This window comes from Nansenia antarctica (genome assembly GCF_963989245.1).
Source record: "Nansenia antarctica genome assembly, contig: SCAFFOLD_427, whole genome shotgun sequence".
Lineage (NCBI taxonomy): Eukaryota > Metazoa > Chordata > Actinopteri > Argentiniformes > Microstomatidae > Nansenia > Nansenia antarctica.
Window position 1 is genome coordinate 7676 of NW_027662412.1, and position 16127 is coordinate 23802.

A 16127-nucleotide genomic window follows, 5' to 3' on the forward strand; every position below is an offset into this window, starting at 1 on the left:
TTTTCCCTTTCAGATCAGTCACTCAGAGACCTTCGTACACTTGATGAACTGGACAGAGGATCGACGTGGACGAACGGCCTGAAGCAGGACCACAGAATGATCGATAGAAAGAAAGACGACTTCAGCCATGGAAGCCTTTCTCACATCTGACATGTCTGCTAGCTGTAGAGCCATCTAACATTCTCCACCCCTTCGAGAAGACAAACCCCCCCCCCCAACTGAAGAACCCAGGAAAATGGAGCCGCATGAATCCTCTGCTGCTACTGGACAGAAATGCACCAATAAGGAGCCTCGGGAGAAGGCGCCACTGCAGAGGAAGTGGGCTTCGGAACCGTCAGCCGGCTCAAAACGAAGCTCGTTCGCCGACCCAGAGGGCAAGAGGCACTCGCACCGCGAGAGAGCAGCAGGAGGAGGAGGAGGAGGAGGCGCTGGATCAGCACAGCTGAAGTATGGCTCTGGGAAGCTGCTATCAACATCCATGGGTCAGTCATCATCTCAAGACAGCCAGTACGCACAAGCCTTACCCCGCGCCTTCTCCTACCAGCTGCCCCAGCCCTACCCCCAACAGCCACAGTTGCCCCAGCCGTACCCCCAGCAGCCCATGCAGGAGCGCTTCCTCTCGGGGGCCAAGCCCCAGCCGGGGCTGGAGGCCCATGCCTGGCCCTTCGCCGGACAGCTCCCCTCCGATGACCTCTACCCCGGGCACGCCCACTCCCGCTCCCATGGGGGGGGGTTCCCGCGGCAGAAATCCCCCAGTTTACCCAGCTCCTTCAGCCAGTACTCCCAGTCGGGGCCCGAGCCGTCGGAGGAGGGATACAAGAAGGAGCAGAAGCCCAAGAAGCCCGGGAAGTATATCTGTCATTACTGCGGCCGGGCGTGCGCCAAACCCAGCGTGCTGAAGAAGCACATCCGCTCGCACACCGGGGAGAGGCCCTACCCGTGCCTCCCCTGCGGCTTCTCCTTCAAGACCAAGAGCAACCTCTACAAACACAGGAAGTCCCACGCCCACGCCATCAAGGCCGGCCTCGTGCCGTTCTCCGAGCTGGCGGCGTCGCGCGGGGACATGGACCAGGCGTCCTCGCTGGGCGAGACGGAGGCGCACTCGGACGGCGAGCAGAGCACGGACACGGACGAGGAGACGGCGGAGGCCATGGACAAAGGCAGCCCCCTCCCTCAGATATCGTTCGAGGTGGACAAAAGCACAGTGGAGAAAGGCGGGGAGCCGGCGTATGCAGACTCGGCCGAGGAGCTCACCATGGGGCCCATGAAAGTGCCTCTCCTCATTGTCCCCAAACAGGGGGTCCCGTCCACCGCCACGGAGTGCCCCCTGTTCACGGAGATCAAGGCGTCCCACGTCAGCTCCCAGGTGGTCCGGGTGGACGACTCCCCCACCATCAAACAGCGCTTGGCCCTGCGGCTGACAGAGAAGAAGGGGCAGGACTCGGAGCAGTCCCTCAACCTGCTGAGTCCACACAGCAAAGGAAGCACAGACTCAGGCTACTTCTCTCGCTCAGAGAGCGCCGAACAGCAGATCAGCCCGCCCAACACCAACGCAAAGTCCTACGAGGAGATTATGTTTGGCAGAACGTGGTATTATAAACCCAACTCTAGATCCAGACAATCTATCACCATAAACATGGCTGCGGCCGCGAGCCAGGAGCCGAACCTCGCCAACCTGGGCATGGGGAAGATATCAGAGGATCACATATTTTTCAGGAGCGATGGCGGCGAGGCTCAGATGATAGCGGGCTTGGACCCTAAGCAGTACCCCACCGGCCCCTGCCAAAGCAACACAGGGCTGCTAGAAGCACCTTGTGACTCTGGGCCTCTCATCAGGAGTAACTCCATGCCAACCTCCTCCCCCACCAACCTCAACGTCCCACCTGGGATACGAGTCAGCCACTCCTTCGACGAAATGATGACCTCCGACGACGTCTTCTACCCCGGTGCCGCGGGGCGTAGGCTCAGGAGGCAGGCCGCCTTCGAACACTCGGTCCAGGAGTGCCACGGCGAGGCCGAGAGCTACGGAAACGTCCCCAAAAATGGAGGCTCGTCTGGGGGGGCGAAGCTGGCCGGGGAGCGCAGCCCTGGGGTGCCGGAGCACACGGCGTACAGCCCCTACGGCACCAAGGTGGGGATGACGGAGATCGCCACGCGCAAACGCAGGAAGGAGAAGAGTGTCGGGGACGAGGAGGACGGCCCGGCCCAGTACGACAGCAGCTGCAGTGGCTCTGTTGAAATGGCAGGAGATCACGATTCCAAACAGGGTAGTCAAGATAATTCTAGGGCCACGCCCACTTTAAAGGGGTCGTCCATCTACAGCAGTGCACATAGCCAATCAGACAGCTTCGACACATGCACCAGTATGTGTTCAGATGACATCGTGCTGGTCCCGGACATGGACAGGAAGGCAGCTGGCAACGTTATATCAGTGATCCAGCACACCAACTCCCTCAGCAGGCCAAACTCCTTTGAGAAGTCAGAGTCCTTCGAGCATCCATCCTACCAGCAGGACAAGCCCTCTAGCCACTCGGAGCCGTCAGACACAGAGAACATTGAGGACATCAAGAGCCCAGAGACTGCGCTGAGGTCAGAGAGCCTGGAACAGCAGCAGAGCGACAGCGAGCTAGCCGGCGCCGGCGCCACTGGGTCGCCCAACCAGCCCTACCACATCCTCCACAAGCTGGTCCGTCAACCCAACATCCAAGTGCCTGAGATCAGGGTGACGGAGGAGCCAGATAAGCCGGAGAAGGAGCCCGAGGCGCCGGCGAAGGAACCGGAGAAGCACGTGGAGGAGTTCCAGTGGCCCCAAAGGAGCGAGACCCTCTCCCAGCTCCCCACCGAGAAGCTGCCCCCCAAGAAGAAGCGTCTGCGCCTGGCAGACCTGGAACACTCCTCGGGGGAGTCCAGCTTCGAGTCCGCCTGCACCAGCCTGTCCCGCTCCCCCAGCCAGGAGAGCAACCTCTCCCACAGCTCCAGCTTCTCCATGTCCTTCGACCGAGAGGAGAGCCTGAAGTCTGTCTCTCCCACCAAGCAGCAGGAGGATCTCGCCAGGCAGTCAGAGTTCCTTACCGTCCCTGGCAGCAACTCCCTGTCCATCCCCGGCCACCACCAGCAGAGGGAGATGAGGAGGTCCTCCTCAGAGCAGGCCCCCTGCGCCCTGCCCACCGAGATCCCAGAGATACGCAGCAAGTCCTTCGACTACGGCAGTCTGTCCACCTCCTCCAGACAGGGGGAGGTGTACTGCAGCGCATCCGCCATGAAGGAGCGTCGTCGCGGCTACCTGGTGAGGCAGGCATCCCTGAGCGTCTACCCGGAGACGGTGGTGCACGAGCAGGGGGGGGTCGAGTTGACCATCAAACAGGAGCACTCGGAGCACTGCCCCCCCCCCCTCTCGGCCTGGCAGAGCGGCCCGGGCGGCGAGGGAGCCAGGTCTAAGAGAGGGACGCATCATCACCTGCTCCAGCAGAGCATCAGCGAGGACAGCCAGCAGGACGAGCCTTCACCGAGCCTCCCGGGCCGGCTGTCCTCTGAGGACAGAGAGCATCCGGGTAGTGAGCAGCTCACCACGCAGGAAGTGATGCAATACACCTCCCTCCAGAGCAGCTTGGCTTCGATCCCCTTCCTGCCATTCCAGCCGGGCTTGTTCTGGCACCCAGAGTCCACGCAGAGACACAAGCAGCACCTCGCCTTCCAGACGCACCCGCTGCAACAGAAACTACACATCAGGCAGCCTAGCATCCCGCCACACATGCAGAAGTCCAACCAGACACCCCACCCACCCCCCCACCAAACCCCCCAACTCCACCAGCCCCCGCACCAGCTTCAGCAGCCCCCCCACCAGCCCCCCCAGCTTCACCAACCCGCCCCCCAACTCCACCAGATCCAGCAGATCCAGGAGCAGTGTGACACTAAGGCCTCCGACGGGGCCATCAGCCAGAGCTACCAGTACCCCTCCAGGGCGTCCCCCCAGCACTTCGGCCCCCCTCCCCCATCAAAGGTGGCCCTCTCCCCCAGCGCGGGCGCGGGGCTGCTGCAGCAGGTCCAGCCCATCTTCGCCACGCAGAACGCCGGCGGCCAGCCGTCCCTCCCGGGGATGCTCGTCCCCGTCAGGGTCCAGACCGCCGTGCCGTCCTACGGGAGCGTCATGTACACCAGCGTCTCCCAGCTGTTTGCCTCCCACAGCGGTCACGGTTCGGCCGGGCCGGGCCGGGCGGTGTGCACAGAGAGCAGCAGCGCGTCCAAACACGGGGTGGGATTCAACCTGGCTCAGATCCTGGGCAGGCCTGTGGAGGGGGGTGTACGGTACCCTCTGTGGGCGGTTCCGGACACGCTGCCCGGGCGGCTCAACACGGGCATCCCCCTGTCGCTGACGTCGGGCACCATCTCCACCACGGACGCCTCGTCCAGCCTCGGGGGCAGCAAGCGGATGCTCTCGCCGGCCAGCAGCCTGGAGCTCTTCATAGAGACCAAGCAGCAGAAGCGCGTGAAGGAGGAGAGGATGTACGGCCAGATGGTCAAAGAGCTCAGCGCCGTGGAGCTGAGCACCTCAGAGGACCCGTCCGCCAAGCACCCGAAGCGGGGCTCTCTGAAGAGCCAGAGCTCCATGGACGACCAGGAGAGGATGTCCTCGTCCCCGCCCTCCGACTTCCCCTCCCCTTCCATCTCCACTAAGATCCCTGTGCGCTCCTCTGCCCCCCACCTCCCTGACGTGCCGCCTAGTGACAGCTTCACCCCGCCGCTGCAGATCGTCACGGACTCCGTCCCTGACGGCGGCCGGTCGTCCCCGGAGGAGCTGGACGTAGACGAGCCGCCCCCCGAAGCCGGCGGCAGCCCCCGGTCCATGGGCTCCCCCTCCGGCGACGCTCCCGACGAGCCCACGCGGCCCCCGCTGGCCAATAAGATCCCGGTAAACATGCTGGTCCAGCTGGCAGCCAACCAGAGCGTCGGAGCCGGCGGAGGCAGCCTCCTGCTCACGGATCTCGCCGACATGCAGCAGTTCTTCCAATTCCCAAGCCTCCGCACCACCACCAGCATCAGCTGGTGCTTCCTGAACTACACCAAGCCCAACAGCGCCCAGACGAGCCCCCTGACCTCCGTCTACGGGTCCTGGTGCATCAGCTCCTACAACCCCAACCCCCTGGGTCTCAGCACCAAGGCCACCCTGGCCCTGCTGCGGTCCAAGCAGAGGAGCGGCAGCGAGACCTACACCCTGGCTGCGATGTCCCCGCCCGGCTCTGGGAAGCTGGTCTCCTCTCTGGCATGGAAGCAGAGGCTGGACCAGGTGGGGAAGGTAGAACACCAGAGGAGGCTGGGGGAGGTAGAACACCAGAGGAGGCTGGGGGAGGTAGAACACCAGAGGAGGCTGGGGGAGGTAGAACACCAGGGGAGGCTGGGGGAGGTAGACATCGGAGGACGGGCTCTTTGTAATGCATGGAATGGTTCTTCCGTTGTCTACCTCTCCTAGCCTCCCCTGTAATGTATGGAATAAAGCCCTATATGTTTGTATTTCTTTATGTAAAATACAGTATATGCAATATATAAAACAGGCTGAGGTTTTAGCCTACATGCACACCTAAGGGTTAAGATTAGGGTCTTTAAATCACCTAGAATATCGTAAAGCTGGTTAATTGGCAATGGCTATTTTAAGCTCTGTACATTCATGACCAGATAACCACTCCAACATAACCAGTACACAACCATGTTGCCTAGTCCAGCAGTGTGTGTGTGTGTGTGTGTGTGTGTGTGTCTAACCCAGCGATGTGTGTGTGTCTAACCCAGTGATGTGTGTGTGTGTCTAACACAGCGATGTGTGTGTGTGTAACACAGCGATGTGTGTGTGTGTCTAACCCAGCGATGTGTGTGTGTGTAACCCAGCGATGTGTGTGTGTGTCTAACACAGCAATGTGTGTGTGTGTCTAACCCAGCGATGTGTGTGTGTGTCTAACCCAGCGATGTGTGTGTGTGTGTGTCTATTCCAACGATGTGTGTGTGAGTCTAACCCAGCGATGTGTGTGTGTGTTCTCCCTGTTCCCCAGATGAGGCCTGAGCTCATGCAGCTGGACGTCAGTAAGTGCGGGAGGAAGATGAAGAGCCAGAGCTCCCGGGAGGGAGGGGGCACCAGGGAGGGGGCCAGGGGCTCCTGGGAGGGGACCAGGGGTGTGAAGGAGGACCAGGGAGAGAAGGAGGCGGCCTCGAAGACTCCGGAGCCCACCCGCATCAAGATCTTTGAAGGAGGGTACGTGTGAACACACTTAGATGTTCGTGTTGGTGTGACACACACACACACACACAGGCGCACGCACACACACACACACACGCACGCACATACACACACTCACTCACTCACTCACTGATGCACACTCACACACACACACACACACAGGCGCACACACACACACACACACACACACAGGCGCACGCACACACACACATACACACGCACGTCACACACTCACTCACTCACTCACTCACTCACACACACAGACGCACACAAACACACACACACACACGCACAGATGTGTGTAGTGGTGGGGCTTGGAGGCCTTTTGAGGAGGGATCTGATTGGATGGCCGGGGGCGTCTGAAACCACTGTGCACAGCCACTCTTATATGGGAATGGTAAAACTATCACCGTGGCAACTGAAATGTAAATGTTTCTCGGTTTTCATAATTGCTGCTTCTCATTTATGGACATGAGGGCGTTTTCCACTAAAATATGATAGCATTTTCCTTACACAAGCTTGTTTAATGTTAGTATGGTGTTTTCAGACACACTGAAAAAACACACTGCTGTGTCACCATCAGAATGAAGATCAGCATGTCTCAGCTCTTCAACTGGGTCCATCGTTTAATTTTCACGTTTGTTTTTCAATCATCTGACAGATTCACATTTCTATGAAATGGTCCATTTATGATATTACCATCCATGTACAGTGAGAAAAAAATTATAATAATTCAAGTTCCACATAACTGGAAACAGCTGTGAAAACATCTCCGACCACACGGCCGTTGAAACTGGCACCAGAACCTGTTGTCTGAGCCTGGGACCAGAACTTGTTCTCTGAGCCTGGGACCAGAACTTGTTCTCTGAGCCTGGGACCAGAACTTGTTCTCTGAGCCTGGGACCAGAACTTGTTCTCTGAGCCTGGGACCAGAACTTGTTCTCTGAGCCTGGGACCAGAACCTGTTCTCTGATCCTGTTCTCTTAATTAATTTATTAATTTCTCTGGTCTCTGGTCTCTGGTCTCTGGTCTCTGGTCTCTGGTCTCTGGTCTCTGGTCTCTGGTCTCTGGTCTCTGGTCTCTGGTCTCTGGTCTCTGGTCTCTGATCTCTGGTCTCTGGTCTCTGGTCTCTGATCTCTGGTCTCTGGTCTCTGAGCCTGGTCTCTGGTCTCTGGTCTCTGAGCCGTTAAAAGGCCCAAGTCTCCCTGACTAACCCTAACCCTGAGTAAAGTGGTGATCTGATGTGTCTGATATCCTGAACATTCTACGTACATCCCTACGTTTACCCTCCTCCCTCCCTCCCTCCCTCCAGTCCTGTTTACCCCCCTCCCTCCCTCCCTCCAGTCCTGTTTACCCCCCTCCCTCCCTCCCTCCAGTCCTGTTTACCCCCCTCCCTCCCTCCCTCCCTCGCTCCAGTCCTGTTGAAGAAGCTAACCCTAGCCTGTTGTGTCTGTTGCAGGTACAAGTCTAATGAGGACTATGTGTACGTGCGGGGCCGGGGCCGGGGGAAGTACATCTGTGAGGAGTGTGGGATCCGCTGCAAGAAGCCCAGCATGCTGAAGAAGCACATCCGCACGCACACCGACGTCCGGCCCTACGTCTGCAAGTTCTGCAACTTCGCCTTCAAAACCAAAGGTGTGTTTCCTCTCCTCCGTTCCTCTCCTCCTTCCTCTCCTCTGTTCCACTCCTCTGTTCCTCTCCTCTCCTCCTTTCCACCTCCCCCAGCCTCCCCTGGTGTTCTACCTCTGCCAGCCTCCCCTGGTGTTCTACCTCCCCCAGCCTCCCCTGGTGTTCTACCTCCCCCAGCCTCCCCTGGTGTTCTACCTCCCCCAGCCACCGCTGGTGTTCTACCTCCCCCAGCCTCCCCTGGTGTTCTACCTCCCCCAGCCTCCCCTGGTGTTCTACCTCCCCCAGCCTCCCCTGGTGTTCTACCTCCCCCAGCCTCCCCTGGTGTTCTACCTCCCCCAGCCTCCCCTGGTGTTCTACCTCCCCCAGCCTCCCCTGGTGTTCTACCTCCCCCAGCCTCCCCTGGTGTTCTACCTCCCCCAGCCACCGCTGGTGTTCTACCTCCCCCAGCCTCCCCTGGTGTTCTACCTCCCCCAGCCTCCCCCTCCCAGCGAACTGAACCCGATAGTTCAAACAAAAACACCCAGATCAAACCGAGAGCAGAACATCAGGACTTCTGTTAAAGTTAAACTGGAAACACAGACATAAATCTGCATCACATTAGGATCTCATCCCCCCCCTCCTCCTCTCCCCCTCCCTCCCCCTCCCCCTCCCTCCCTCCCTCCCTCTTCGGTCCAGTGTTATGCATTGACAGACCAGACCTCTGTGTTGCTGTTTCCAGTAAGAGTGTTTAAAAGTCATAAACTCTGGTTTCAGGGAACCTGACCAAGCATATGAAGTCCAAGGCCCACATGAAGAAGTGCTTGGAGCTGGGGGTGTCTGTGACATCTGTGGAAGACGAGACAGACGAACCTGGTATGAATCACCCTGAATCACTCATACACACACACACACACACACACACACACACACACACACACACACACACACACACACACACACAGGTGCACACCCACACACACACACACACACACACACACACACACACACACACACACACACACACACACACACACACACACACACTCTCTCTCTGAATCACTAGACAGACTGTGTGGTGAGGAGCCAGTAGCTGATAAATACGAGCTCTGTTGGTTGCGTTGGTGCGGTCCGTTAGTCTAATCAGAACCAGCCTCCCCTTTCTGCCTCCCCCTCCTCCCTCTCTGCCTCCCCTCATCCTCCCCCTCCTCCCTCTCTGCCTCCCCTCATCCTCCCCCTCCTCCCTCTCTGCCTACCCTTATCCTCCCCCTCCTCCCAGTCTGCCTCCCCCTCCTCCCTCTCTGCCTCCCCTCATCAACAGACTAGTAGCAGGCTAGTAGCAGACTAGCAGAAGGCTATGAGCAGACTAGTAGCAGGCTAGTAGAAGGCTAGCAGCAGACTAGTAGCAGGCTATGAGCAGGCTAGCAGAAGGCTATGAGCAGACTAGCAGAAGGCTATGAGCAGGCTAGCAGAAGGCTATGAGCAGACTAGTAGAAGGCTAGCAGCAGGCTAGTAGCAGGCTATGAGCAGACTAGCAGCAGGCTAGTAGCAGGCTATGAGCAGACTAGCAGAAGGCTATGAGAAGGCTAGGAGCAAGCTATGAGCAGGCTAGCAGCAGACTAGTAGCAGGTTAGGAGCAAGCTATGAGCAGACTAGCAGAAGGCCAGTAGCAGGCTAGCAGAAGGCTATGAGCAGACTAGCAGAAGGCTAGTAGCAGGCTATGAGCAGACAAGTAGCAGGCTAGTAGCAGGCTATGAGCAGACTAGTAGCAGGCTAGTAGCAGGCTATGAGCAGACAAGTAGCAGGCTAGTAGCAGGCTATGAGCAGACTAGTAGCAGGCTATGAGCAGACTAGTAGCAGGCTAGTAGCAGGCTAGTAGCAGGCTATGGGCAGACTAGTAGAAGGCTAGTAGCAGGCTAGTAGCAGGCTAGTAGCAGGCTATGGGCAGACTAGTAGAAGGCTAGCAGCCCCGGATCAATGCTGCTTCCCTCCCCCCTGCATCCAGCTGTCCTGCTGCTATTTGTTGTCATGTTGTTGATCCTGTTGTGAGGCGTCACATCCTGTGGTTGTTACAGGACATATGCTACAATGCTAAATACACTTGAACAATCACCAGGCATAATCCAACACATAATCCAACACATAATCCAACACATAATCCAACACATAATCCAACACATATTCCAACACATAATCCAACACATATTCCAACACATAATCCAAACACATAATCCACACCAAGCATTATCCACACATTTTCCCTGAAACCCTGAAAACTGCAGTTATCAAGCCTTTACTAAAAAAGAACGGCCTAGACCCATTTGTACTGAATAACTACAGACACATATCAAACCTCTCCAGTAGAGGAAAAATTATTGAAATAGCTGCCCACGAACAATTAAGCAATTATTTGACCCTGAATGATCTCTTTGATGGCTTTCAATCAGGCTTTCGAACCCTACATAGCATTGAAACGGCTCTTATCAAAGTTCTTAATGACATCCGTGTAAACACTGACTCTCAGTTTTAAAAATAGACCACGACAGATCAGAACACTGTAAACCACGACATTCTAATAGATAGACTCGAAACCTGGGTTAGACTTTCAGGCATTGCCTTAAACGGGTTTAAATCCTACCTACAGGACAGAAGCTATTATGTCTCCATTGGCAACTTTGTGTCCGACCAAATTAAAATGACATGCAGGGTTCCCCAAGGATCAATCCTTGGCCCCCTCCTATTGAATCTCTACATGCTTCCATTGGGACACATTACACATTTTTATTTTTTTTATGTAATTGCCTACCACAACTATGTGGATGACACTCAAATCTACATAGCCCTCTCACCTAACGACTATAGTCCCATCGACAATCTCTGTAATTGCATTGAACAAATAAACGCATGGATGACACAAAACTTCCTCCAATTAAACCAGGACAAAACTGAAATAATTGTATTCGGTGCACCTGACAAAAGATCGAAAGTCATTGCAAAACAGGTCAGAAATATTGGTGTAATTCTAGACTCCGATCTAATCTTCAACAGCCACATGAACTCGATAACTAAATCAGCCTACTATCACCTGAAAAACATAACAAGAATGAGAGGTTTCATGTCCATACAAGACCTTGTAAAATGCATTCGTTTCAAGTAGACTTGATTATTATAATGGTCTACTAACAGGCCTATCTAAAGGAACTGTAAATTGCAGCTCATCCAAAACGCCACTACTAGGGTCCTAACAAAAACAAAGTTTGAACACATTACACCAATCCTGAGATCCCTCCACTGGCTACCAGTCTCTCAGAGAATTGAATTCAAAGTACTCCTAATTGCATACAAATCACAAAATGGTCATTGACCAAAATACAGTACATATCAGATCACCCACCCTATATTCCCACAACAAGGTCCCTAAAGTCAGCTGAAACTAATCACACTGTTGTATATTTACATGGTAGTTAGATCAACCCGTGTGCTTCTTCCTCTTCCAGAAATCGGCGAAGACGGCCAGATGGATTCTGGGAAGAGGGGTGTGTCGGGTCACATGGCGGACCACCAGTTCTCCGACGCCGACGACTCTGAGGAAGACGGCGACGACATCGAGGACGAGGACGAGGATGAGGACGAGTACGACGGCGACTCCACGCCCAAGACCCGGTCCCGCAGCGCCAGCCCCCTGCCCTACGCAGGCCCCGCCCCCAGCCCCCTGCCCTACGGAGGCCCCGCCCCCGCCGGGTCCAAACCGCTCTTCAGCTTCTTCGCCAGCCTCCCCAGCATCCAGATCACCCAGCTGGGGTCTGGGGAGGCCGGGGGACAGATGGCACAGTACCAGCGGCTTCTCCAGGGGGCGCTGGGGGGGGGGGAGGACTACAGGAGCCACCTGCTGGACGTCCCCAGCTCCATGGACGAGGACCTGGGCTTGTCCTCCTCCTCCTCCTCCTCCTCCTACGACCCGTTCCCCTCCCCCCGCCTCCCCTCCCCCCGCCTCTGCTCCCCCGGCCCAGACTCCTCCTCCTCCCCCCACCCCCGTCCCCTCCGCGAGCCCTCCCCCACCTCCTCCGCCTCCAGGAAGTATCTCTCCCCCCATCGGCGAGACCTGTCCCCCCGCGGCGCTGGCCGCCTCTCCCCCCGCAGGGATGCCTCCCCCCTCGGCCATGTGGTCTCCCCCAGACGGGACGTCTCCCCCCGGGGACACCTGTCCCCCCTCTCCCCCGCGGGGTGCCCCACCTCCCCCGGCCGGGAGCAGCTGGGGGCGGCGCGCAGGGAGCTGTCCCCGCGGAGCCGCCACCGGGGGATGATACGGCCGCTGTCCCCCAGGAGAGGACTGCACCACCACCAGCACAGCACCCCCTGGGCCACTGGAGGACAGCAGGCTGACATGGTTCCCCTTGGCCAACGCAGCCGGAGCCACGCGGACATGGAGACGGTAGGTTATAATGGAGGCACAGACACACTACATTTACATTAAAATGTTTGGCATTTAGCACGACTTACAACCAATACATTTGACTAAGCAAGTGAATCATCAATCCACCAGTCGTAGCAGAAAGAATAATCTAGTTCAGGCCAGGGGCCATTGGCAGTCGTCGTGAAAGAAGAAGAAATAAATAATATATTTTAAAAAATTATAGACACTGGAGAAACAGTACAAGCAGTGAAGTAGAAATCTTAGGAGACACAGTATAGGAGGACGCAGAGATAGATGTCTCAAGAGGAGCAGCTAAGGTGTAACCTGAACGGATGGAGGTCTTCAATCTCCGGCGGAAGATGGGGAGTGACTCTGCAGTTCTGGCAGCCGTGGGAAGCTAATTCCACCAGCAGGGAGCCAGTGTAGTGAAGAGACGTGACCGGGCAGCTGCCGTGTTGGCGTAGAGGTGGTGGGAGCTGATGCGAGCTGCAATCGGGAGACAGTGCAGGGTGCGAAGGACAGGGAACAGGGGAAGATTTGGGGAGGTTGAACACCAGATGGGCAGCAGCATTCTGGATGAGCTGCAGAGGTCTGATGGTGGAGACGGGGAGCCCGGCCAGGAGAGTGTTGCAATAGTCAAGGCGGGAGATGACCAGTGACTGGGTCAAGAGTTGAGCTGCTTCTCTGGTGAGGAATGGTCGTAACCTAGGGTACCCCAGTGGTATAGAGGGAGAACAGTAGGGGCAGTAGGGGAACAGTAGGGGCATAGGACAGAGCCCTGGGGGACTCCAGTGGTGAGGGTTTGTGGAGAAGACAACGATTCTCTCCAAATCACCTGGTAGGAGCGACCCTCCAGGTAGGAAGCAAACCAGGTGTGTGCGGTGCCAGAGACACTGTTTTAGACATAGCTAGCATACTGGATCTGCTAGCATACTGGATCTGTTTTAGACATAGCTAGCATACTGGATCTGTTTTAGACATAGCTAGCATACTGGATCTGCTAGCATACTGGATCTGTTTTAGACATAGCTAGCATACTGGATCTGCAGGGTACCAGGGGCTCTCAGCGTCTCCTCTGATTCTACCTGTGGCTGGTTAAGGACCTGGGGGAAGGCTGTGTGTGTGTGTGTGTGTGTGTGTGTGTGTGTGTGTGTGTGTGTGTGTGTGTGTGTACGTGTGTCTCTGTGTGAGTGTGTGTGTGTGTGTGTGTGTGTGTGTGTGTGTGTGTGTGTGTGTGTGTGTAAGCTTGGCTCATCATTGCGCGGTGGATAATAAGGTCTGTTTTTGTTCTTAAGAGTCTTGTTAAAGTTGGACTTTCCAGGAAGGCCCGTTTAAATAAACCATGAAATACACCCCAGCTTCAGCCCGATCATTTACCACGCTTCAAATATTCATATTCACTGTTTAAAGGATGGGAATGGTTCAGTTATAGGAGCAGACTTTTCCAACCTTCTCTGCTCATAATCCATTAAAGCCTCTCCTCTCAGAGAGTTTCACCTCGTAGACGCCAGCCTGCTGGGATCAGACTGGGTCGTATGTTCAACGGTTCTGTTCTTCACAATCCTCAAACTGTTGAACTTTAGAATCAGAGAGAGAGAGAGAGAGAGAGGGAGAGAGAGAGAGAGGCAAGGCAAGGCAAGGCTTGTTTATTTGTATAGCACATTTCATACAACAGGGCCAATTCAAAGTGCTTTACATACATTATGAAAAAGAACAGCAAGAGGAGTATAGTAAGAAAATAAAAATGACAATGAATAAAAGCAAATATAAGAAGTAAATAGATAAAACATATAATAAGATAATAGTGAAAGCATAGTTTTAGCTGTTAGTAAACCATTACAGTAATCAAGTCTACTCATGCATGGATGAGTTTTTCAAGGTCTTGTTTGGACATGAAACCTCTCACTCTTGTTATGTTTTTCAGGTGATAGTAGGCTGATTTAGTTATCGAGTTTATGTGGCTGTTGAATTTTAGATCAGAGTCTAGAATTACACCAAGATTTCTGACCTGTTTTTTAGTTTGAAGAGAAAGAGAATCAAGTTTTGCAATGACTTTCGATCTTTTGTCAGGTGCACCGAATACAATTATCTCTGTTTTGTCCTTGTTTAGTTGGAGGAAGTTTTGTGTCATCCAAGCATTTATTTGTTCAGAGATTGTCGATGAGACTATAGTCGTTTGGTGAGAGGGCTGTGTAATTGTGGTAGGCAATTTTGTTCTTTTTTAGGATGTGTCCCAATGGAAGCATGTATATATTGAATAGAAGGGGGCCAAGGATTGATCCTTGGGGAACCCCACGTCATTTTATTTTGGTTGGACACAAAGTTGCCATAGACATAAAAGCATAAGAGAGAGAGAGACGTTTTTTTGCTCTTCAAGATCATCTAATACTGTATTGTTTCTTGTGCCACTATTCAATATTTACTCTCCCTTCCCCTCCTCTCCTCTCCTCTCCTCTCAGAACCAGAGGAAGGGTTTGTCTCGAGGGGACAGCAGCCATGACCCCCCCAGCGCCAGCGGGCCCCAGCGGGCACCCCACCTCCACCAGGGTCTGTTCAGCCATCTCCCCCTGCACTCCCAGCAGCAGGTGCGCCCCCCCTTCCCTATGATCCCCATCGGGGGCATCCAGATGGTCCACTCCCTGCCCCCTCCCACCTCCCCCCACCCTGCCTCCCGCCTCCCCCTGCAGAAGAGCACGTCGGAGGAGTCCAGCGAGGCGTCCTACTCCCACCACGAGGGTGGGGGCGGCGTCGGAGGCGTGAGCGGAGGTGGGGGGCTCCGGAGGCCCTCAGACTCCCCCCAGCAGCAGCAGGAGAGGATGGTGTCGTCGCCCCCCTCCCCCGGCCCCCCAGACAGCCACCAAGAGGAGAGCATCCAGACTTGTACCAAAGCCATCGCCTCGCTCTGCATCGCCACCGAAGAGCCTCTGGTGAGAGGTAGGGCGGTCAGCCCCCCGGACCCCCCCCTGCACCCCTGCCGCCATGCCTCTCCCCACCCCCACCCCAGCCCCACCCCCCAGGAGGGAGCCCCTCCCACCAGGATTCAGCACTTTAGCGGCCCGGAGGTCCGACAGCAGACCCCTCCCTCTGGCGCCTTGGCCCCTGCCCCCCCCCACCACCCCCACCCTGGCGCTGAGGCCTCCCCACCTGCCACATCAAAGCCCCCGGGCGCGGGTGGGGGTCCGGCGGGTCTGGGGGGGCAACCAGGTCTATACAGCCCCAACGCAGAGGAGTGGTCGCAGGGCTCGGGGGAGAGGCCAGGGGGGGAGAGGGTGGGGGAGGACAGGCCAGGGGAGGACATGCCAGGGGAGGGGAGGCCAGGGGAGGGGAGGCCAGGGGAGGACAGGCCAGGGGAGGGGAGGCCAGAGGGGGAGAGGCCAAGCACAAAGAGGGGCAAGGAGACATCAAAAGAGGCCTCAGAGGCCAGGTGAACCTCGCTAAAGAAGAAGGGAGCAGAGTGCAACGTAAAGACATGGCCCATGACATTGCACACGCGCGCACACACACACACACACACACACGCGCGCACGCACACACACACACACACACACACACACACACACACACACACACACACACACACACACACACACACAAGTCTTTAAACAAGCAAAGTTAAGTAGAAGACTCTGTAGTCGTGGTGTCTGTTCATGGCATGCCTGTTATAACCTGGTTTGCTATTTTAACAATTTCTTTCTTATTTAAAAGTTTCAGAGAATATACATCCAGTGTATGTTAACTTATGTTGTGAGCCTGACCAAACTGCTATGGGCCTTGGGGCTGGTACGCTGACATGTTCACATGTGTCTGTGCCTTTTCTTTACTTTTTGCTTATATTCTTATAAGCATATTGAGCAGGAAGATGTGTAAATATATCAAGTTTAAGTA

The 16127-nt window shown here is 55.7% G+C and overlaps 1 protein-coding gene across 1 annotated transcript; it reads left to right on the forward strand.

Moving 5' to 3' along the window:
* Nucleotides 1-235: 235 nt before the first annotated feature.
* On the forward strand, nt 236-15511 carry hivep2a (HIVEP zinc finger 2a; the record flags this gene model as incomplete). Its single annotated transcript, XM_080551297.1, has 6 exons — nt 236-5284; nt 6039-6238; nt 7683-7858; nt 8606-8704; nt 11326-12260; nt 14702-15511. Coding segments are annotated over 6 exons (7269 nt in total), but the record flags the coding sequence as incomplete, so codon positions are not given.
* Nucleotides 15512-16127: the final 616 nt, after the last annotated feature.